General features: G+C 40.4%; 2 protein-coding genes across 2 annotated transcripts; both read left to right on the top strand.

Annotated features, from left to right (window-relative positions):
- The first annotated feature begins 335 nt into the window (after positions 1-335).
- Positions 336-6,652, top strand: trmt112 (tRNA methyltransferase activator subunit 11-2). The gene is made up of 4 exons (XM_004073150.5): positions 336-539; positions 1,097-1,198; positions 3,267-3,359; positions 6,319-6,652. The coding sequence occupies exons 1-4, from the start codon at positions 465-467 to the stop codon at positions 6,418-6,420; spliced, it is 372 nt and encodes a 123-aa protein (XP_004073198.1). The 5' UTR covers positions 336-464; the 3' UTR covers positions 6,421-6,652.
- A 1,245-nt stretch (positions 6,653-7,897) lies between these two features.
- On the top strand, positions 7,898-17,255 carry tgfb5 (transforming growth factor, beta 5). Its single transcript, XM_004073149.5, has 7 exons — positions 7,898-9,155; positions 9,941-10,104; positions 10,308-10,440; positions 10,524-10,634; positions 11,506-11,686; positions 12,092-12,245; positions 16,803-17,255. Exons 1-7 carry the CDS (start codon positions 8,795-8,797, stop codon positions 16,959-16,961), a joined length of 1,263 nt encoding a protein of 420 aa, XP_004073197.1. The 5' UTR covers positions 7,898-8,794; the 3' UTR covers positions 16,962-17,255.
- Positions 17,256-24,489: the final 7,234 nt, after the last annotated feature.

Here is a 24,489-nt window from a genome sequence, read left to right as displayed (position 1 = left end):
TTATTGGAAGTCTAACTTATTTCTGTTATTTTACACTTGTTTTCACTAGTCCAAAATAAGAAAAGACTACTACTACTACTACTACTAATCAAATAGGAAAGGCCATCAGACAGAGATTGGGGGGCGGCGTGCAGAGGTGAGAGGTTTGGGACTTGGGAATAATGTTCATCTGCTTATTCTCATTTTTCTGCTCCAGGTCATTGCTGTTGGGTCAAAATTAAACGTGTCTTTGCAATTGGTATTTATTTTATGCACATATGAAATAGTATTTTTCTAGATTTGAGAAAGATTAAGCTTAAAAACGTGTAGAAACAAACCAGGAACCAAAAGCTACAACAGTCGAGGTTGTCCGGATGATTCTTAGTGGTGCACCTCCGTCACATGTGAAAGCTCAGCGTGGTTTAGATATCTGTGCGGTTGTTTTGAATTCGAGTATAGCCGTTTCTCTCTGACAGTGTGTGAACATGAAGCTCCTCACACACAACATGTTGACCTCTCACGTGAAGGGAGTCACTAAGGGATACCCGCTGCTCATTAAGGTAAACATCATGCTAGCATGGGGGCTAAGGATGCTAACACGGAGAGACGGTTGGCGGCGTGTTTTGATGTAGCAGCTAAACTGTCAAGTTGAATTTAGGCTCCGTTTTTAATAGAGAAGCGTTGTCTTTACATTTTAAAATATATTTTTCTAGCCGTTAAGCTTTAGATAAAAGTACATTGACCTGTTTGTTGACAAAAACTGGAGGGGGGAAATAACTGTATTCGTCCCTTTGATATGGATGGACACTGTTTATGGGTCAAAACACAACCCAAAGTTCCCTTTATTAGTAATAATGTTATTAGTACTACCACGAACACAGCCTAAACTGGTAAAAAGTAGAAATTTTGTAATTATGTATTGGTCTGTGCTGTAAATGTCAAAGATCTCTAAATAGTTTATTTTAATGTAAACTGTTTGAATTTAAGGTATGTTTATATTTACACCCGTTTTACAGAAGCTCCTTTATAAGTACCGGTAGGTTAATTCTTCTCTTCTCTGAATGAGTCTTTCATGTTGTTGGTGAACACTAACGTTTTCTCCGGATGTTGTCTGCAGGCCACTGAAGTAAAAGTCAATCAGCTGGACTTCAACCCTCAGTTTGTGAGCCGGATGATTCCCAAACTAGAGTGGGGAGCTCTCGTCCAGGCTGCAGAGGATGTGAGTCTTCTTCCCTTAATTTAACCACAGCTGGGTGACACAGAGGTGTTCCACAGAATTGGGTGAAAGTTTACTTTTCACAGCAAAGAAGGCTTTACCACGACTGGTGTCAAAACACTACCAAGGACTTCTTTATAGAGTTTACACTCTGGTTGTACTTTTTTTTTCCCTCCTGGGGTTAAAAAAAAACTAATTTTATATATACATTTTTCTATAACTAATGAGCATACTAAACAAGAGACCAGAATAAAAGAATAAAGTAAGAAGGTGGATGTTTAAAATTTAAAACTTCAAAATTACTGTAAACTTTTATGTCAAAAGAAGCAACATTGAACAGATGTTTATGTAGTTAAAATGATCAGAATAATCACAAGTCAGAAAAGGTTGGTATTGGGTGAAATTGTGTTTACATGATAACAATTTTTCACTTTTATGTCATGCTATTGTTTGTAGTAATCTTTTGTTCTTTTATTCTAAATATTTAACTTTAAATTGCTATTAAATTCAATTCAATTCAATTTTATTTGTATAGCCCAAAATCACAACAACAGTCGTCTTGATGGGCTTCGAAGTAAAACATGAACTCAAAAGGATCACGAATACAAAGAGTTCAATAGAAAAATACTAAAATGAACTAACAAACTGACTAAGCTATACTGGCATCCCTGCCCTTAGACCCCCCTTCGCGGTAAGGAAAAACTCCCAAAAAAAACGGATTCCTGAAAAAACGAAGAAACCTCAGGGGTGCCCGCATGAAGGAGGGATCCTCCCCCAGGACGGACAGGCGATTTACCAGAACTCTTAGAGAAGAATTAACTTATCTAAATCTACGACTACATATATAAAAGTCCAGCAGACGAGCTTCATCCAGCTGTGGTTGTGGGGACAGTCAAAGGCGCGAGTCGAGCCGGAGACAGGAACCACAGCCAGGTGTAGGAGCAGGAGCAGAGACGAGGTACTCGGTCAGGTACAGAGCAGAGACGAGCCAGAGATGAACCAGAGGCAGGATCCACAGCCAGGTGTAGGAGCAGGAGCAAAGGCGAGGTAAACGGTCAGGAACTGGAGCACGGATGAGCCAACTGGAGTCTGGAAGCACTCCCACTCCCCAGGAGGGGAGAGGAAAAGAGGGACAATACATGAATCGCACTGCACCAAACAGAGGCATGGAGAACTAAATGATAAATTATGATCAAGAATAGAGGAGAGGAAGGGTAGAAGTAGAAAAGAAAAGAGGACAGAACCCCAGTGTACCATAGTTACCCCAGCTTCAACTTCTAGCAGCCTTTTAAAACAAATAGTTACTATTAAGTTTAATTTAAACAAATAAACATTAAGTTAAATAATCTCTGAATACTAACTAGTCTGACAATAAGCCTGTCCAAAGAGGAATGTTTTCAGTCTAACTTTGAATGTAGAAACTGAGTCGGCCTCTCTTACATGAGCTGGGAGTTTATTCCATAAGACAGGGGCTTGGTGGCTAAACGCTCTACCTCCAACCGTACTTTTACTAATTCTAGGAACCACAAGCAGTCCTGCATTTTGCGAGCGAAGTGTTCTGTTTGGGTGGTAAGGGACTATGACGTCTTTGATAGAGGATGGGGCCATTCCATGTAAGGCCTTATAGGTTAACAGGAGGATCTTGAACTTGATTCTAGAATCAACTGGGAGCCAATGGAGCTAAACTAACACAGGAGTGATGTGATCTCTTCTGCTGGTTCCAGCTAACAATCTAGCTTCTGCGTTGTGAACAAGCTGGAGACTTCTTAAGGAACTCTTAGGACACGCTGCTAACAAGGAGTTACAGTAATCCAGTCTAGACGTAACAAATGCATGGATGAGTTTTTCAGCATCACTCATAGAAAGTATATTTCTGATCTTAGGAATATTCCGCAGGTGAAAAAAGGCAGTTCTACACGTCTGAGATATGTGAGCCTTAAAAGATAATTAAATTAAATCTGTACGAAGTGCGTGGTGTTTAATAAATGCAGATCAAGCCTCTAGGAGAGTTTTATGTTGTGCTTTGTAGCTTTGATATGTTTAATTGTTTTCCTCTTTCTCCCTCTTATAGTTGGGTTATCGACAGGACCTGCCTGGTGAACTTATTGCAGATTACGAGCAAAATGAAGAGTTCCTGAAGAAAGTACACAGAGTGCTGTTGGAGGTATGTGACAGACTGCAGAGTCAGGGGGGTATTCCAGAAAGCAGGTTATGTGAGTTACCACGATAATTTTGAGGCTAAGGAAGTTGATAACCTCAGCTTTCGGTTCCAAAAATGGAGGTATGTTTCAGGGTCAAGTTGCCATAGCAACTCATGCGCTGAACATAGCCTGGTCTGGAGCAGGTTTAGTTGAAGGTTAGTTTGTTTTCAGAGAGGTGAAGCAGCATGCCGTGTCCATTTGAAGATGATTTAGATAATAATACTTTTTCCACCATGAGAGGGTGATAAGACCACATATGGATGTTGGAAATATAAACTTTTACTTTGATCTAACTTAATTATTTGCTTCAGCTAAGATAAATCATTTTTTGAGTTCAGTTCACTTAAAAATAACACATAGTTTTCAGACAGTTATGTTACTTTCATTCAAATTAATTCAATTAAGTAAGTGTAACTTTGGTGCTGCTGTTAGATCGGCACCGCAAGGAATTGTGGGAAACCATTCCCTTTGTCTGTCTGGACGGATTTAGGTTTAAGTGTGGGTTTTTGACCAAATGTGTTTAGTTGTTTAGCTGTTTTACTGTGTTTTGCCGAGTTATTTTATCCTCTTATGCGTGTTATGTTTAATTCTTTCTGCAACACGAGTGAGAGAGAGGGAGAGGATGATGAGGTTATGTAGCTTATTTAGCACAAGCAGTGCTGACTTGTGTCAAAACGTTAAGTTAAAGTCAGAGTCATGATAAATGATTAGATGTCGTAATTTTCAAGTCCACACTGTATCAATTATTTCAATGTTATAAAAATGAAAATATCTGCAGCCTCGAACTTAGACATATGAGAGTTCCAGAAGTACAAGAAATTAAGATGGAAAAACATTTAATTGAATTCGATTATTATGACATTTAGTTAGATAAATATGTAAATTTTATTTGTATATTTTAGTTTTATAAACAATTGTTGAGTTGGATAGACATAAATATATATATATTTCCCTTAAGAGCATTTTGCGTCACAATGAAAATAGAAATGAGATAGAAACTCGTGCATTTACTTTGTCCGTTCTTTTTCTCCAAGCAGAAACTTTCTTTTGCTGATGATGCAGCCGTGTTACTTTTTTGATGGTCTTATAATCTTCATACGCCGTCATTAAAATCTCAGACTCGGCCTCACTAAAGTACAGCGCTCTCTTTTGTGACTCCGGAAATCGGCGATCCATTGACAATGTCTTTATGTACTTGCCGTGCACGTGCATTAACCAAGTCGAGCGTAACTCATATTCGGTCTTTTGGAACCCACATACCCAGAGTACTGTAAGCAAGTTCAGGCGGATTTCAGCCAGAGTTCAGGGTTAAAGTCAGGGTAGTTTAAAAATGCTTTCTGGAATACCCCCTAGGAGTCTCTAAACCTGATCCCAGTGAGCTATTGCCCTGCTTGTTTCGCAGCTAACCCCTGCTTCAGTATTTGTGATTAGCTGGATTGAAGGAGCCCAGTTTCTGATTGACTGAACAAACCTGATCAGTCAGCAGTTATGCTGACTGTCCTCTACTTTTCCTTCTGCGCTGCAAAACTGTAAACACCGTCTGGTCTGAAGTCTAAGCAGCATCAAAGCCAGTAGTGACGATGAAAGAGGGTAATCTACTGCAGTGTATTTCAACCAGTGTGCCGTAGGAAATTGCCCTCATTAACTGATCTAAAAACATTTTTCATCTCCAGGAAATCAGCTCTTTTTTCATCCAAACAGGCCCTGATAAAACACTGAGTAGTTAGGAATATAAAAGATCTTAAAATTACTTTTTCTTTGTGTTTATTTAATTCTATTAAAGACATTTTGATAAGAATGACTGTACTGCGATTTACCTGCAGCTATGACAGTTTGCGGAAAAGTCCCGCCCATTTAACTGTCTCCGCCAATCATTCTTGAAGGCTTAATCACATGTCATCAGTCTGACCAATCAGAAGTGCTTAAAGTCTTCACTTCCTTGTTCTTAATTCTGCTGATAAAGTCGCTCAGTTCTAACAAAAGTACCAGCTAAAGCTCGTCTTTAGCGGTGTAGCTTTCCACAGAGTCCGGTGTCAGACCGTGGAACAAGTGAACAAAACAATGAAGCTCAGAGACACGAGTCTTTCTGCAATTTTTCGGCAGTTTTCACACTACATCTCCCATGATGCATTGGCTTAAAGGGCCAGTGTCCCAGCGCACAACGAGTTGTCCTTGTGAAACGTCTTGAAACCACAACAAACAAACAGTTTCTTAATTTTCTAATATAACTTTCATTTCATCTCTTAGAAAAAAACAGCCGCAACTTCCTGCTCTTCCGGCAAAAATGCACGTGAGATTGCGGGGGGGGGGGGCTCAAAAAAAGTGTGCCGTGGCTCAAAAAAGGTTGAAAAACACTGATCTACTGAACGTGTCTCACTTTCTCCCAGAGTTACCTGCTTTATGCTTTTGACAGATGAGCCTGCTTCATGCATGTCACATTAAACAAAACAACCTATTTAAAGTCCAACTCGGTTTATCTCTTAATCTATTTTAAAGCGTTCACAGTGTCCGTTTAATTATAATTGTGCCATTTTTCAGCAAAATTAATAAACCTGTAGTTTTCTAGAACATAGTTTCTGCAGAACGGCAGGAGTTCATTAGAAATTCACCACTTAAATTGTGTGTGTGTGTGGGGGGGGCTGTTGGTGCAGAGTAAGCCTACCCCCACTTCCTATTATCCATCTGTTTTTACACTTACACACTAGTTTACAGTCCCTCACAACCCAAACCTATAGTGAGCAATATTGACACTATCCAGCTTTGAGGCAGATTCCAGCTCAGACGAGGATAAAGAAGTACATGGATCTGTTCGTCTGCAAGTGGATGCTTCAGAATGGAGTATAGCAGGGAGCTTGTGGCCTACTGGTTGTAGTTTCTAAATTACAGCTACATTTTTCCTTTGTTCTCCGCTCCGCCTCACAGGTGGAGGTGATGGAGGGATGTCTAAAGTGTCCTGAATCAGGACGGGAGTTCCCGATCACCAAAGGAATCCCCAACATGCTGCTGAACGAGGATGATGCCTAAGATCTCTGTATCTGCAGACCAAACCTTTCCCCCCGTTAAGACTGTGTGCAGAGAAACAGACCACTCTGTTATTAGTTGATAGTGCTTTTAGCATTTCAAGTGTCAGATACCCAAAGAGATGCTGAAAAAACCCATCTGGAAATGTTTGAACAAAGTGAACCCTTTTTGATTTTATCTGTATTTATTTTTATAACTTGTTTTTCTTAATAAAACTGTCCAGATTTTCCTCACAGCTGCAATCTGTGGTGTTTTTTTTCCATTTAAAAAAAAAAAAAAAAAAAGGAGCTGTTTGTGCTGCAGGCGAGCCAAAGAGGTGGGCTCTGAACTGAATCGGTCCTCTCTGAGCCTGATGACGTGGCTGCAGGCTGCCTGCATTTGGCTTTAAGCAGAAGGAGGCAGGCAGGGTGGAAGTTGTTTTGGAGGAAGTTTTTTTTTTTTTTTTTTTTTCTTAAAGCCACACATTACAGCTTTTCTTTTCACCCAGTCTGGGTGGGATCCAGTGATTTGAGATGCACCATGGTGTGTCTGATTACTCTTAAGCTTGAGGACAGATTGTGGTTTGGTCCATGCTGATAAATTAAGTGTTTTCTCCACGTTCTGCAGCAGGGGTGGAACAAAAGTCTGTTTGCTTGCAGTTATCATTTTTAGAAACTCTGCCAGAACCAGTGATGAAAGGGGGTGGGAGGAGGGGGGTTTGACCAGAAGCCTGGAGGCAGCCTGAGTGTTTCCTACCTTTTCCTTCTACTTAGAGCAATTACAGGCCTGCACCCGCAGCTATAATAACGGTATAATGGTATGGCAGCAGAGCAGCAATAAAAGCCACCCCTGGTAGATTAATAGTCGTCCCTAAGTGTAAAGCTGTAATTAACAATGAGACCAAAGAGGAACAACAAAAAGTAAAAGAATAAAAAGTGAAAGATAAATTAGGTCGGGCTGGTTTTCAAGTGCTTTAATGAAAGAAGAAAAGAAAATGTCTTTAACTTAGACTGCCGTTGATTATTTTTGATGCAAGACCTTTGGCTGCTATCATCAACAAGATTATCTAAAAAAAAATGTAAAATTTGGAAAAAAGGACATCAGAAAATTAACAAAAAGGGGGATTAACTCATTTCAATGTAAGGCTTTCTCCACACTTTCTCTGGTGTTAAACAAAAGGGGTGGAATTAAAGATGTTGCATCATAACAGTACTTTTATACATCTTGTCAGTTGGGTTTTACTGTCTTATGATAAGATGGTTTAATGGCAGGATGTATGTTTAAAAAAAAAGGTTTTAGGTTTTAGGTTACCTGCGGAGGGAACTGGATATTTTTCTGTCATATAGCTGCATGAGTGCACGCCTCTCCTGGAGAAAGCAGGATGGCTTTTGCCCACATAATCACAGCTCTGCCTTCACCCTGGTGGCATCCCGCCCCAGCACCTCTTCCTCCTCCTCCTCCTCATCCCTCCTTCATTCCTTCAGAGGAGCCTTCCTGGTTTCTCACTAAGGATCTGGAGAATCATGGAGTCACATCATGTAGTTGGTCTCCGTGTCTGATGAGCTCACAATCTTGAGCTCATTTATTTAAAATTCAACAGATTCTCCATGAAACTTCTTGACACTTAACTCTTAGATTTTTCTGGTGCATCTTTTTCTTTCTCTGAATAATTTTCTTGATGCTTCTGCAGTGAAGGGCCAACTCATTTTCCAACAGAAATCATATATGTTTTCATCTTCATTTCAGCGCAGGCTGCCTTCTGTTTACCCCTAACAGGGGATGGGAGGAACTTGATGGTCTTTTTTTTATATATAACCACATTTTCCCCGCCTGGAAGTGGATATGGGCCCGTTTTTTGCTGCGCGTTGCACGGAGCTGTCAGGAGGTAGACGCGCTGGAGGGGAGCTGCTTCACATAAGGTTCGCCGCTCAGGTTTTTGTCTGGAGGATCTGCGACATGGGCTGAGCTCATCAGATGACTGTTCTCCCATGAGCATCTCAATTATGAAAGACGGATAAAAATCGACTTTTATCGGCCAGACTGTCGTTTAATAATTTATAACTTTGATCACACCAGGAGAGTTTCCATCGGAAGGTTTTTCGGCTGCACTGTGGAGTTCATGATGATGCAGTATCCTGCAACTTTTCTTGGATAAACATTTTATTGAATTTGATAATGCGGGAGTGAGGATAAACATGTTAGAAACAGTCGTGTGAACGGTGTCCTATTGGTTTCTAAATTTCCGATTTCAAACAAAAATAACTTGGAACTGGACGCTCCGCTTTGACCACCTGTTTCGTGTTTTAAATCTCTTTACGCGCGCCTTTTCCTTGCCTGGGCGCAGCGTCAACTCCACTTTTTCGGTTGGTTCCTCCTCATCCTCAGCAGATAGACAACAATGTGGCTCCCCTGCCTGGCGCTGCTCCTGCTGCTGCTCCGGTTCTCCGGGGTTCTGCTGGTGGACGGGTTCAACACGTGTCAGTCCATCAACCTGGACGCGCAAAAGTCGCGGCGCATCGAAGCGGTCCGTGGACAGATCCTCAGCAAGCTTCGCATCCGCAGCCCACCCGACGACGACGACGAGCCCCTGCCGGGTGGCGTGCCCCCCGAGGTCATGCTGCTCTACAACAGCACGCGGGAGCTGCTGAAAGAGCGCGCGCGGCAAGCGGAGTCGGCGTGCGAGCGCGAAAGCAGCGAGGAGGACTATTACGCCAAAGAGGTGCAGAGGATTGACATGCTGCCCCCCCGCACCGACTCCAGTGAGTACAGACAGGTGGCTCAGACAAATAGACTGACATTTTTCCCCCCATCAACGTTAGAATTCATTTCACACACTCAAGCAATTTACAAAACCCGTTAGACTGCAGGGATTTATTATTTCCAATTAAAATCCGCGCAGACTTGTTTTGTTCAGTCTAAAAAAATGTAACATGTTCCAGTTATTATACAACTCTGTAAATATTAAGTCAATTTAAACTAGTAAAATACCAAAAACCTAAAACTAAAAAAAGAATAAACAGATTTACTACTGAAATACATACATTTTTACGCATTTCTATCGAAGTATTGTGTGACTAACTAAATCACCACATAGTCCAACACTCAATAGTTTATTAATAGACTCAGAGAGCTGCTTCCAAATGAATCTAAGAGGTGTTAGAAAAGAAGAAGAAAAAAATGAACATATTTTAGTAAATTTCATCCTTCATAGCATTCACCAAAGAATGCAAATCTTCTCTGATTGAAAGAGGGTCTCTTCTGAGTTACTTCTTCACTTTTAGATAATTAAGATTTATTACACTCCAAAATTACACAATTGTGTGGGCTTTATTTTCCTGCAGTAAAACAAATCCATCAGCTGTACATTAAACATAAGACCTGTTGCTTTGAGTTACTGTGTCATAGCCTGTAATTTGGTGTGAAGACACTCCTCAGCAGTAATTACGTCTGAGACAATGCATCAGTCCGGCAGTCTGAAGGTGCACGAGACGTCACTGTGGTGTTACTCATCCTTTTGTGCTTTGGTTTCTTTCTTATCATCCAGATACTGTGCAACCAGAAGCACCTAGCCACTTTTACAGAGTCGTCTCTTTCGACGTCAGCGGAGTCGACCTTACAAACAGCACCTTGGTAAAGGCTGAGTTCAGGATCTTTAGAGCTCCCAACCCGCAGTCCCGGGCCTCAGAGCAGAGAGTGGAGATCTATCAGGTAACTGCTGATAGTTCACAGATGTTTCTGTTTACATTGGAAGGCAGCAGAACCTTCAAAGTTAAGCTTTTCTCTTTGAGGCTGACATTATTTATTAATCAGATTAGCAAAAAAGGTGCTCGTGCATCAATTTGTGAAAAAAAAGTATCAACATCTCTGCATGCATTGTCTTACTTCTGTTTTCTTTGTGTTCATTGCATCAGTTACTCCGACCTGAGGAAGATAGCACCTCCACTCAACGTTACATCGACTCTCGCACAGTTCAGCCAAGGGCCAAGGGAAGCTGGATGTCCATGGACGTCACGGAAACCGTTAAAGATTGGGTGTCAGATCCAGGTCAGCCTAATCAGCAGCTAACTCTTAGCCACACAGCAGTGTTTGTATATTTCATCGTCTTTTTCTGCTGACTCCCACCTCAGAGAATAACCTTGGACTCAAGCTGGGCGTCCACTGTCCCTGCTGCACCTTCGTCCCATCCACCAACAACATAGTGCCCAACAAGAGTGAAGAGCTAGAAGTTTTGTTTGCTGGTCAGTTCCTGCCGCAGTTACAATGGTTTTAACTTATTCTGAGGGGTGCTCATTAGCTGTTTAGCACGTAAAATTAGTTTAGTTATAGCTGTATGTGAAAATTAGTCTTTAAAGTTGCCACAAGATTCACATAAACCTGAGAACTAGAGTCCCAGACTTTTACTGAGCTGCAGAAGTGGAGTTAAACTTAGCTTCTGTTTTATAGTTGTGGTAACGTGGAGGTGAGAACTGCAGGTCACAACTTCAAGAAGGGAGTCTTCTGTGAGGCGCCTCCAAAGCGATACATGATTCAAACCATCGTACATGAATAAAAGAGAAACTGTTTTTCCACACACTGAGATACTGTTGAATACCAGACTGTCTGTGTTGCCTCATGTAGGCCCTCAAATTATGGCGCTCTTAGGATTTACACACAGCTTAGCCAAGTCTGGATTTTTTCTTTTTCTTCACTCTTGGTTTAAAAAGTAAAGCAATTTGTGATACTGATGTAAGACAAGCGTGGGCTTGTGCTGAGCTCCTGTGCGCCTGTGGTTTAGAGAAAAAAAAATATTTAGCAAATTGTCAGTAGTGGTCTCAAAATCATCTGGATCTGATTGTGCTTTTTCTCCATTTTCTGTTTATCAAAATCTGAGACATTCAAAGTAAATTTATTTGATGGGCTTCAGACAAACTGGAGAGAGTGAGGGTAGCTGTAAAAGAGTCAGTTTAAAAATCCCGCACACAAACTGAATAACTGTTCACTTGACAGAATTTCCCTAAATCTTCATGGGGCCAGAAGGAGAAAAACCTTCTGCTTTTTTATTCCAAAAGCAGACAGAACATAGAGAATGACCGTCGTCTGCTGCACTGACTGTCACACTGCTCTCTGCAGGTGTGGATGATGAGCGGCTTCGTCAGATGAGAAGACCGGGTCAGGTCAAAGGCCAGGCAGATTACAGTACCAAGACGCCACATCTCATCCTCACCCTGCTTCCCAGTGACAGAGTGGACAACCCGGCCAGGAAGAGCCGCAAGAAGAGGGCAGCTGCCACAGACGCCACGACCTGCTCCCGGTAAGCCGCCAAGCAGCCACTCACGTGCGGTTTTGTCTGACTTACCGACAGCTCTGACACTCCTCCAGGATTTGTCCCTTTGTAAGTTTACAGTCTTGTCAAAATGTTTGTTGCTTGATTTCACTTTTTTCCCCCTCGTGACCCACTTTGCAGACTATTGTTTGGGCAAACTAACAATCCTGATCCGGTGTTTAGATTGCAGGGTAACAGGCGTGCAGTGTTTTTATTTAGACTACCTCGCAGTGCAGGGGAAAACTCTGGCAGCCTTGCATAGTCATTATGTTGTGATCCCTGGTTCCTCAGAGGCGACCTGTTGTAATTTTCCCATGACCCAACTCGGGCTGTAGCTCTGCAGAGCAGAACGGCAGCTGAACTGCATTGTGCGTGTCTGTTTGTGCGACTTAGTGGTTCGGATCAGGGCTGCTGCCTACGCTCGCTTTATATCGACTTCAGGCGTGACCTCAACTGGAAGTGGATCCATGAGCCAAAAGGTTACAAAGCCAACTTCTGTGCCGGCAGCTGTCCTTACCTCTGGAGCACCAACAACCACTACAACATGGTGAGTTTCCGGGCCATCCATTTGTGGGCAGATATTATAATTCAATCTAGAGTCAACCAGATGACAAGTGTAAAATGCACTTGAAGCAAAGAGACAGAACAGATAATGTCAGGTGAGAGTGAGGCTTTTTTTTTACAACTGAAATCTAATGTGACATATGATGAGTTTTTTTGATTCCACGTGTTACCGGTTGCTTTTGTGTCCAGAATACTGACAGCTCTTCTGATGAAGAGGTTTTACTCATGTAACCTCAGCATAGGACCACAACTAACCTTTGTATGCATAACTTACAGAGAGGAGTCCAATAAAACTCAGAAGTATTTGTATCTGTACTGAAGAACAACCTCTGTATTAAAAATAGTTTGACTCCCAGAAGAATGTTGTCAATTTTTAAATTCATTTAACAGAAGTGTTTTAACCAGTTTATCCAAGCCATTAATGAATCATAGAGAGTACTCTGCACCATGTGAGCTTCCTGCTGTTATGGCTATAAGCCACATTATCAAGATTCAAGATTCAAGATTCAAGAGGTTTTTATTGCCATATTCTGTGTAGCTACACAGAGTAGGAATTTGTTTCGGTGCAAATGTGCAACATAAAACAGAAGAACAGTAAGCAACAAAATTTTTACACAATGGACATAACAAAAAATATAAATAGAGTCAGTAGTGCAAGGAGTGTCAAAACAGTGCAACTGAGAATGTTCAAGGTGCAGGTAGTGGGCTGGTGACTGGTTGGACATTGACGTGAAATTTAGGGGGGGGTTACAGGGCGTTTAAGAGTCTGACTGCAGAGGGAAAGAAACTGTTCTTGTGTCTGGAGGTTCTGGTCCTGATGGACCTTAGCCTCCTGCCTGAAGGGAGTAGTTTCAGTAGGGAATGTCCAGGGTGGGAAGGGTCGGCAGCTATCCGGCCTGCACGTCCCCGGGTTCTGGAGACATATAGTTCCTGGACAGATGGGAGGCTGCAGCCGATCACCTTCTCTGCTGAGCGCACAATACGCTGTAGTCTGTTAATGTCCCTGGTTGTGGCACTAGTGTACCACACGGTGATGGAGGAGGTGAGGATGGACTCAATGATGGCCGTGTAGAACTGCACCATCATCTGGGCCGGCAGCCGGGCTTTCTTCAACCGCCACAGGAAGTACATCCTCTGCTGGGCCTTTTTGAGGAGAGAGCAGATGGACGGCTCCCACTTGAGGTCCTGCGTGATGGTGGTGCCGAGGAAACGCACAGAGTCCACTAGGGTGATGGGAGAGTCTGTCAGGATGAGAGGGGGTGAGGGGGCTGTGACTCTCCTGAAGTCCACTATCAACTCCACTGTCTTCTGAGTGTTCAGCTCCAGGTTGTTGATGCTGCACCACGACACCAGCCGGTCCACCTCCCTCCTATAGGCAGACTCATCATCATTAGAGATGAGTCCGATGAGGGTGGTGTCATCTGCAAACTTGATCAGTTTGACAGAGTCATGGCTGGAGGTGCAGCAGTTAGTGTACAGGGAGAAGAGTAGAGGGGAAAGTACACAGCCCTGTGGAGTTCCTGTGCTGATAGATTGGGTGGTGGAGACATTCTTCCCCAGCCGCACACACTGCCTCCGGTCCATGAGGAAGTCAGTAATCCACCTACAGGTGGAGTCAGGCACGTTGAGCTGGAGGAGCTTTTCCTGGAGCAGAGAGGGGAGGATGGTATTGAACGCAGAGCTGAAGTCCACAAACAGGATCCTAGCATAGGTTCCCGGGGAGTCCAGATGCTGCAGGATGAAGTGGAGGGCCAGGTTGATAGCGTCGTCTACAGACCTGTTGGCTCTGTAGGCGAACTGCAGAGGGTCCAGGAGGGGGGAGGTGAAGGATTTGAGGTGGGGGAGGACCAGACGCTCGAATGACTTCATGACTACAGACGTAAGTGCCACAGGCCTGTAGTCATTGAGGCCAGTTATGCGGGGCTTCTTGGGGACAGGGACGATGGTGGACAGTTTGAAGCAGGCTGGGACGTGGCAGGCCTCCAGGGAGGTGTTGAAAATGTCTGTGAAGACAAAAACTCTGAGACACACTGATGGTTGAGGGTTAATATAAAGTATAAACAGTAAATAACCTAAGTTGGGCCCTACAGTGAAGCTGTGACCTATGCAGTCTGTTCTCCACCCTTAAGTAGCTGGGATAGGCTCCAGCAACCCCTGTGACCCTGCACAAGCAATAATGATGGATGGATGGATCCCAAATGGACCCTTGTGGAACATAACATCGAGACTGTCTCATATTATGTGCATGAAGGATTTTGGGCTGATTCCTGTTGAGAAAGACATAGCAAACTGTGTTGACACGTTATTTTTATCCAAGCAAAAAAAAGAATATTGAGCCATTCTTAGGTTAACATGACTGGCTATAAAAACTAAATTCCTCACTCTTGTGATAGCCTATGCAGTGTGTCAATAAAAGTACTTTGCTGGTGTTTTTTTAGGGTTTTTAAAGCAAAACAATACCAAAGCAGATTACACTTTTAGAATAACAAGTCTCTGCAGTAAAGGTGCTAAAATGCATTCTGGCATTTTTCAGTCCAAATTTGTCCTCAGTTCTGAGTAAACGCCCACTCCTTCCTTCTGTCTGGAGAAGTAAATGCATGGATGAAAGGATCAAATATGTGCAGCCAAACTGAGCTACTGAAATTACTCAAAAACATTGCATCTTTTAAATTACAGTCATTTTCTTCAGGAGTTTTCTTTTATAAAATAGCAGTGCCATAGAGTTCTCTCCTAACATGTTTTCTTTGTGATGGTATTTTTTAATAATGCATAACCTAAAGCAAATGGCTGAATGCTATTTCTACACTTCACAGCTCCTCAGTTATTTTGGAAATGGGTTTGCAGGCTACATTTTTCAGTTGAGCCAAGAAGAGAGAAATCAGATCTGAGTTTTTCTTTTTTTATTTCACTTTCTCTGAGTCTAAAGATTCATGACCCTTTGAGCTGAATAATTTCAGTGGAAACAGTGACAGGCTTCTTGGAGTGCAGGTGCAGCCAAACTACATAAACAGAAGCATCTGTGATTGTCAGAAAAATCCCAAAAGCTTCTCAGTCTCTCTGGTGAAACTCCTCAGTTTGAGCCAAACTGCAGTCAAACTGCAGCCTGGCTATAATGCACAGACAGTTTGAAGTGCGGGCGATGTTTCTACCCTAAATGAGCTTGAAGTGCATTGTTTGTGGTGACTAAATACCACAGTTAGCTAAGAATGGTTAACCCCAGTGTCATAAGTGGGCTGCCACCTCACAGAAGCCTTTTTACAGAACATATAAGTTTTTGCAACACAGTGTGTTTATCTCAGATGAAGGCTTGGTATGGACATTTTACAATCATTTCAAAACCTCCTTCACCTTTCAAGGCTTTTATTAAAAACTTCAGAAGTTTTTTTCACAAGTGTTTGACATTGTAACTTGCAAAAAATAACTGTTTTAAACTCACATTTCTGTAATTGTTGCCCAAATGAATGGAAATATCAATATTGCCCTCTTCTTTCTGCATGTGTGTGTTTTTTTTTCTGTGGCAATGTAAAGGAGACCTTTGTAATTTTGTGCATGTCCCCAATAAAACACATTCAGAACCCCAAATTAAATAAATCAGACGACATTTTAGAGCCGAGCTGTAAAGCTGGCAGGTTTGACCTGATTTTGCTCTTTTTCTGTCCTTTTTTCATTTCCCACATGTTGTTTGTCATTGATAAATTACTATTTAGCACATTTTTAAGTGTTTTGTTAAAAACAAAAGACTTCTGACTTTAAATAATAAGTTAGTCTTTAGTGTCTAACTTAATCTTTACAGCAATTCTTATGTACTTTGCTATCAGTGCTCTTCAGGGTGTTTGCTCCCTTTCACTGGAAGCCAGGATTGTTTAAGTAAATTATTCTCCATAATTACCGTAAGAATGCTCACTATTTTATCCTGCTAAAAATGAGCCAGACTCTTAGGAGAAATCTGAGAAAGTCTGTGAACTAACATTCTCCAGGCTGTTTGGCTGAGTTTGAATGCTTCTCTTGTTAAAAATGTGAGAAATCTCCAATGTTAAAGGTTGAGTCAGACTTGTAGAATCCTTCTTAATATGATTTGACTTATTCACTTTGCCAAAGGTGCTTAAATCAACATGAACGTTCAAATAATTCATCTTGTTTTATTCTTATTTCAGAGAACATCTCAGAAGCCGTTTTTGCTTCGTCACTGTGGAGAATTGTGGGCGAACTGATGAGAAAAACAAAGATTTCTAAAAAAGTCCCCAAACTTTCTATCAGCCGATCTCAGCCAGCTTTTTGGCTTTAGTGTACAGATGTGAGAACTGAATCCATCTTCTTATATAACCATAAATAAGCCTGTTTCCCCACAATGTCACACTGTGATTTAGTTGCCTGGCGATGTTAGAAAAACACATCACAACTCTCTTGTGGAATAACCAAAAATGCTCAGGCTTGGCCAAAAAACGTTTTTATGCCTGGTCTCATCGTTCACCGGAAAAAACTGGTTAAAAATCACATTTTCAGGGAATTAAAAATATCTCCATCTCTGTTTCCTGGTCAGATCCTGCCCCTGTACAACAAGCTGAACCCAGAGGCCTCCGCCTCCCCCTGCTGTGTTCCCCAGGAGCTGGAGCCCCTTACCATCATGTACTTCATAGGACGCACACCACGTGTTGAGCAGCTCTCCAATATGGTTGTGAAATCCTGTAAGTGCCGTTAAGGGGCCCAAAGAGGAGAAGAACGGGACTGGACCAGAACTGAAAACGACTCCTTTTGGACTGATCCCCTGATGAATAAGCTTGGCTCTTTGATAAACTCTGGCAGACTTTTGAAAAATTATTTTTTTACTTTATCTGAATCAGAAACAAGGACTTTTTTTTCTTTCTTACAGTCATGAAAGCTTTTCCCATCATTTTTTACCTCCCTGGAATTTTCCATTTGATATAGGACACTGTATGAAAACATAAATCTATTAAACCTGTCCTCGAGTATTAAAATCTAAAAGTGTGTTGAACATTTGGGCTTGGTTTGGTCTGCTTGCTGGAAGCTTTTGACTTCGTCTCCATCCCTGCAGCGGACAGAGCCAGACGTCGACTTGTTTGCTTTTGGTCTTCAAGGTGTTGATTGCATAAAAGCAGTGTGAGAAGACTCACAGACTCAAAGATTCAAAGGCAAAGGAGGCAGGGAACAGACAGAAAAGAGAAAGAAGCTGTGTCCAGGAAGAGGCCCTGCCAGCTCTTTGCGGTTTTGGGCTGAAATCTGCCCGGCGTAAACAGGATGCGAAAGGTTTCCAGACACCGACCCAACCACTCACGGAACGCCAGATTTAAACGCTCTCCTTCTTCTCTGTCTCTCCCTCTGTTACTCGAAGTTCTGGGATTTGTGGTAGAAAGAGAGAGGGAAAAAGAGAGGCTTTGAAAATGAGACGTGGGATGATAGGGCTGAATTTGGAATGGCAGCACGTTTGGAAGGTGGTGTTTTGCAACCTTGGCAAATTTGTATCTATTTGGGTCTGGCTCAAACATTTCATATTCACACCTTCATGCTCTTTTCCTGCATTCATTATCTTATTGTAAAGAAGCTGTTGACTCATTGCTCATCCTGTGCTGTAATTATATTTTGTCATACCTATGTTTAGATCAGCCTCCCTGATTATGTCAGTCACTCTACACCCAACTCTCCACATTGACCACTTTTGATAGAATGTCTTTACTTTGGAAATAAAAAACATCCCCGGGGTTCATTTTAAATATAGGCTCTCTGGTATGCCAGTGGTTTGTGTGTGAGAGGGAGACAGAGAGTGACTGGATGTGTGTTTTGTGAATAAGTGTGTGCATGTGTAGTGGTGGGGGGGCTCCTAAGGTCAAGCATGACGCAGAAGTCGTTTTAGTTTTATGGTGATTTTGCCTGAAGCACATCTGCAGAGGATGTTACCTCTGTGAATAATCGAAAGACTTTTTTTCCCCCCAGAAGTTTGTACATTTGCTCGCATGCACAGAAGATGCACTGATGATGCTGTCACAAAATTTACAACAGATGCAAAGCACTGATTTTCAGGAACTCACTGGAGTTGTACCGTGACAGCAGGAAATACTATGATTTTGAACTGACCAGCTGTAAAGTTGTGTAACTTCATCTCTTAGACATTGTTCTGGTCAACACTTTATACAACAGCTGCTTTAAATAAGAGGGACACAAACCCCACATCCTGAATGTGAAATTTATCCACATATGATGCAAACATTTGAATCGATCTCTTAATCTTTATTTCAAAAACGTGCAGATTTTTTCCCTCCCATCAATTTAATAGCTTTTATTAAATTGTACTTTTTACACACACTTTGTAACATAGGTGCTTTTCGGGTGCCCCCACAATGATTAAAATGTGCATAGAGATCATATATACAGACATGTGTAGTGTTTATAACAAGATGAAAGAACAAAATTAAAGATTTAAAGTAAAAGAAACACACTGTGTAGCATATTTCAAATAGATCAGCTGTACAATCTTGCTAATTACCTAAAATGTTGGGATTTGTGGTACAAGGAAAAAAATATGTAGAATAGTCATAAAGATGTAATTAATAAAAAATGATAACAGTAAACATGTGCGCCCATGTTTGTGAATTCCGACTGATCTGGGCCATCAGCACCCTGGTTTTAGTAAAACTCCACACTGTTCCCCTGCTATGGGAAGAACAAGCTCTTATTTTAGGAAAACTCATCAATAATAAAACTTTTAAAGATGTTTTTTTGATTCTTTCGTTTACAATGACCTTCCACTCTGCTCTTCTCAGTTGCCACCTTTCCAAAGTCTTTTGGCCCCCTCCCCCATTTAAAATGTTCTAGCTCTGTCAGTGTAGATTTGTACATAAAGATAATACTACAAAACAATGATAAAAACTCATTAAAAAAATATTCAAATTACAAAAGTGGAGACAAATGTTAAGATAGTCAGTATTAATTTTACATATGGTTAAAGACTGAACCAAACATAAAAAAGTGATTTAAATCAAGGATTCATAAAATAGTGTCTTGAGTTTCTTCATCCTAGGATCCAATGGTAGTCTTTGCAGACTGACTTTCAAGACAGGAAAAAAATAATCCCACCCACCTAACACAACATGACCAAACATATAGTAAAAAAAATAATGAAAATGAGCGGGAAGCATTAATAATCAAGAAAAACATAACACCAACAAATGCAGAGGACAAATCCTTCATTTATTTATAGCTCCTTCATAAAGTGTCTCCATTTTATAGGTTTAATCTCAGCTCCAACGGCCCCTAACCTTGTTTGCATATTCATTTTTATGTTTGAGTTTTTGTCAAGAGAATGGTTTGGAAGAAAGTACAAAAAGTTAAAGGAATTCTTCTGTTTTTCACACCAGGGTGGTGTTGCAGGAGATTGACCAAACCATGAACCTAAATGTGACACATCAAAACCCAACAGAGAGAACAAGAACTGTAAAAGACCACTGGAACGAAACATTTTACAAGGACAATGAGCTAAACTAAAACAGCTGTAGATGATAAGAAACATTCACCTAGTGTGAACATCAGGTAAAAACAAGCAGAGAAAATAACATTACATGGAATAAATAACCTACCGGTAAAAGAAATCCATGAAACCTGAGCTAAAAATGCACCAAATCAAGTAAGAATAATATGAAAATAAGCATTTTTACCTTAGAGTAGAGTGTGCTTGAGGTTTTTCCTTAAGTCAAATGCATTTAAACTGTATATAACCATATCAGAATTAACTTTCAAATAAGCTAAAACCTTCATTTTCAGTTGGACCAGAGTTTATGTGAACTTTCCCATCTGCCACATGAAGCAGACCAACAGGAGAACAAGCATAGTGTGGATCAAACGTTCCTTCTAAGTTCACTCAAGTGAGTCTTTGTTCTCATAATGTGGTTGAGTTTAGTCATGTTTATGTTTATTGAGTTGTTGTATGTTTGTGAGCCAAAATTAGAAATACGTCAATGATTATGAAATCATTTTGCTCCAAACTCTTGAAAATAGTGAAACTTGATTCAAAATTCAGAAAAACTCAAATTGCACTGTAATTTTGGTTGAATTTAAAGAATCCTATTGTAAAGTTCAGCACATGTTAACAAGTTTGACTAGCTCTGTTGTCTTTATTTTTAAAATAAATATAAAGATTTTATGTTCAAAGAATAAGTGTTTGTTTTAGATTTGATGAGGATTTATTACAATGGGCCAACTTGTTCTACATTGTATTCTGATTTAGTTCACATTTTTTTTCTAATATGAGTCATTTCCACTTATTCCACGAGCTTTTTGTCGCTTTAATCAAAATGAACTCAAAAATATGAACCAATATTTTGAAACAGGAAAAAATACTTATTATTGCATTGTATAGCAATTAATTAAAATTATTTCTGTTTTTTCAGCTTTTTTTCCTTTTAATGCATGTGTAGAACTCCTTTTTTCTAAATTTTGATATATTATAAAATGATTTGCTGCATGGACAGATCAGTTTACATCTTTCTAGTGATTTTTTCCTTCTTAAGATTAGTCTTCTTTTCTTGGTTTTAGGCTATCTCTTATTGCAGTGTACAAATCTGGAAAGATTTAAGACTATCCTCACTGCAGTTGTAATTATTGCTGTCATATAGTAAATAAAGTGGTTCTCCTTGAAGACAAACTGACTCAGATCGGGGGAGGATGTGAAAACATCTCAATTAAAAAACTAAAATGGATATTTTTTTATGTGGCTTAGCGAGAAGTGAACCTTATCCAACACATGTTTTCAGAGGAAGATGCTAATCCCTAAACTTCCCAAATCTACTCCACAATCAGACCAAAATTGATGTGGTTGGGAACATTACAGTGCAAAAGATGAAGTGAAGATGAAAGTTAGGATGAGTGACTGTCTGTGTTTATGACAGCTTTGAGTTGTGGAAGTGCAAACCTTCAGTGACAGGATGGGGAACCGGATAGAGCAGTGGATGCATTGGTGCGTCGATGTATAAACTTCTCTTTACTTGAGAGATTTATTGTATCCAAGCTGCCTCTGGTGTCAAAACAGCTCAGAGAAATAGAAACTGTCTTGCAGTCAGAGCTGTAAACTTGTTTTCCTAAGGTTTGGTGAGGCTGCGTTCTCACTTTGTGTGAGCGCCAGGGTGTCAGTGCTTCAGCTGTGGTGAGACTCCTTCCCCCGTGAGTAAACTAGCCCCAGCATCTGTTAGTCTTTTCCACTTAACTACCCCTTTCTATGTCAAACCTGTACTTATCCCACGTTAGAGCTCCCTGCCGCTCTGTCTCACACTATGTCCCTCTGTCCTTGGAAGGGATAGCTGCTGTCGATGTTGACCCCCACTTTTTCTCACACACACATGCTTCTGTTTTTCCGTTGCCTTTGACTTATGGAGTGTGTGCACAGACCCATGAAGCATGGAGAACACACCTACACAGACATAGATGCGGCTTGTTTAGACTTCATACAGAAAAATACGTTGTGATTATTGGCTTTATCCCATGACGTCTTAACGCCCTTCCACTCTCTGAAAACAAGCCAAAAGGGGAATAGATATTTAAGTAAGAGCTATTGGGATTTACATCTGGATCAGACTTAAGGTTTAACTTATTTCTGTCAGTTATACTGAAAGAAAAAAACTCTCAGGGGGAGAGGATACCATAAACACAGAATTCTAAAAGCTGCTCAGTTCCAGCAGAGCAGAAGAGTGAAAAATCAGAACCAGATTTGTTGTGTGCTCAGAATTATTAGATGCCTGCTTTTTTTTTTTAGCAGTCACTCTTGTTGAACTGAAGGGTGGGTGGGAACTAAACTGCTGGGAGGAGAAACACAGAAGCCTGGTTGTTCCTTTAACACACAGATGAGGGCGTCATTTGCATGATTTCTCTTTTTAAATGGTCTGAGTTCAAAAATGACTTTCTTGTGCACTTATTCTTCATGAATAACAGGTGACCGTAAAATGTTTTTCTTGTCTTGAAGCATCCGTATATGGCTGCCTATTTAATTACATTGAGTACTGTTAATATTTTGGGTAATTTCCATCCCCATATATTTAAACTGTGGACACAGAAAAGCAAAAATCTTTAGGAAAGAAGCATTTTTGATAAACACATGACTTGCAGATGAAAAAGCTCCTTTCAGCTAAAATGTATCCAGGTGCAGCAACACTGTTTACTTACAGTTTGTACCCACAATAACCCAAATACACCACAAAGACAACCGAAGAGCTTTTCGTACAGTAATTAAAAATAACTTTTTAAAACATTGATTTCAGGAGATCAACTAGGGGAAACTATAGAAACATCTAACCGAGTTTAGAAAATTTACGAAGAAGTTTTAAAAAAGAGCTAATTTAAGAGATCATCATCCCTTGTGCAATCCAATGGGGTCAAGATGACCATTAATGTGTTATCCCTACCATGACAAAGGTGGACAGGATTTCATGAAATCCATGGACACCAGTGAAGATCACAAATCAATCATGAAAAAAGGTTCAGCGCACTGTCTAGTGGGTCTAGATGACCCAACTCCCAATGTCAAAGTGCCTAGGATAGCACAAGGGTTAACTGTAACTTTATTCTGTACTACTAAAAATGATTCTTTTTAAATTTCACTCAGTATGTTTTGTAAAGTATATAGTTGAATTATGAATTCCATGATTTTTCATGTTATTTATTTTTGTTTTTTTCAATAAATGCCTAAAACAAATTACAAAAGAAAGGTCTTTACTTTGCAAAGCTCCAAACCTTTTTTTGTTTGGATTTAATGTATAAATATGCAAAAGTATTTTATTCAATCAAATTTTTAATCATGTCAGAGCAAAAATTTGCTGGTACAAATATCAAGACGTTTAAATGATTGTATACATTCATTAACTGAAAATGTATTGAAACTGTGTTTGTTTTAAACTTATGCCTCACATTTTGGTTTTGCATTTTCATTGATTTGGATCTGCAGATTTATTTTTCTCTTCTAGTTACTTCTTATTTTGTTTTTGTTTTTCAAAATTTCTGCCTCAGAAACATCTTTGCTGATTGTGTAAAAGTGGTTCTGCAGGATACTGTTCGAACAACAGAACACTTTTGTATGAAGTTTTGATAACTAAGTAAACTTCATCTTCCCAAAACCTATGAAATGATTTTTTAAAGTTGTAGACGCTCATGCATAAAGTTTTCCTGTTAGTGTAAAGTTTAAAGCCACATAAATGTGAGAATCTGACAGACAGATGAGGAATCAAAACAACATAACTCCTCTGTTAAAGATTGGTTGGAAAATATTGCTGAGTCTTCAGTGAGACACTTTCTCTGTCCAGCAGGCTGTTTTCCTCTCACAGAACACATGATGTTCTGGATCTGATTTGTTGTCTGGCCTCACAGAGGGACTCCTCAAACGGCTTCTAATAAAACGCCATTTTCTGACAGGGATATTAACAAGTCCCATGTGACAAGCCTCAACTCTCTGGTCAGAATTTTCAAGTCTTAAGTCTCATCATTGAATTGAGCCTCCTGTTGTCACAGACAGTGGTACCTGAAAATACCTGGTTGTAAAAAAGTTACAGCCACATTGTGTTTATGCAATTCCACAAATGAAACCGGAAGAAAATTGTTGGATCTATGAGCAATGGCCTGGAAGTAAAAGTAAAAATAACTACTTAACATTGTTTCCAAAACACAAATTACAAGTCTCAAGTCCAGTTTAAATATCCTGCCTGTTAAATTATGGACACACCGGGCATGTGACGTTCAAGACCCTGGGTTTAGCGTGTTCTTGAATGCACTTTTAGTCCATAGTGTTCACACTGGACAAGCATGGAGGGGCTTTTTAATCTTTTTCTTATTCTACTGTTAATTACTGCTTATACCATGGTCCGGGTGAATTCTCGATTCTGATTGGCTGCCGGGTGTGCGTTGCGGTCACCTATCTTAAATCTTCTGTATCACTGCGCTGGCTTCTTTAAAACAACCTTTAGATTCATCATCTGGACAAAAACAAGTGGTAGGAGGTGAACTTTCTCTCTGAACTGATGCTTTATTTAACCAATTGGGACGATCAGCATATATATATATATCGCCAAATCATGACCGCAGCGGTGGTGCGGCGCCTAGTCACGTTATCATGACAACGCGCCGCATCACGTAACAAATAGTCTGCTTTTCGTAAAAAAAATTATCCAAATCAGGAAAAAAACAGGAATTAAGGACTAAAAACTGGTTACTATTTATTTCTTTTGTAAGTGACCATG

Source organism: Oryzias latipes, chromosome 10, assembly GCF_053564925.1.
Source record: "Oryzias latipes strain Hd-rR chromosome 10, Olatipes_Hd-rR_3.1".
Lineage (NCBI taxonomy): Eukaryota > Metazoa > Chordata > Actinopteri > Beloniformes > Adrianichthyidae > Oryzias > Oryzias latipes.
The sequence above is the reverse complement of the archived record's forward strand: the minus strand, read 5'-3'. Positions and strand labels throughout refer to the sequence as shown.

Excerpts from the sequence above, each read along its gene's own strand:
- tgfb5 (XM_004073149.5), top strand. The coding sequence starts at position 8,795 with ATGTGGCTCCCCTGCCTGGCGCTGCTCCTGCTGCTGCTCCGGTTCTCC. Across the intron at positions 9,156-9,940 it reads GCCCCCCCGCACCGACTCCA|ATACTGTGCAACCAGAAGCA; the intron begins GTGAGTACAGAC and ends CTTATCATCCAG. Across the intron at positions 12,246-16,802 it reads CCAACAACCACTACAACATG|ATCCTGCCCCTGTACAACAA; the intron begins GTGAGTTTCCGG and ends TTTCCTGGTCAG.
- trmt112 (XM_004073150.5), top strand. The coding sequence starts at position 465 with ATGAAGCTCCTCACACACAACATGTTGACCTCTCACGTGAAGGGAGTC. Across the intron at positions 540-1,096 it reads GATACCCGCTGCTCATTAAG|GCCACTGAAGTAAAAGTCAA; the intron begins GTAAACATCATG and ends TGTTGTCTGCAG. Across the intron at positions 1,199-3,266 it reads TCGTCCAGGCTGCAGAGGAT|TTGGGTTATCGACAGGACCT; the intron begins GTGAGTCTTCTT and ends TCCCTCTTATAG.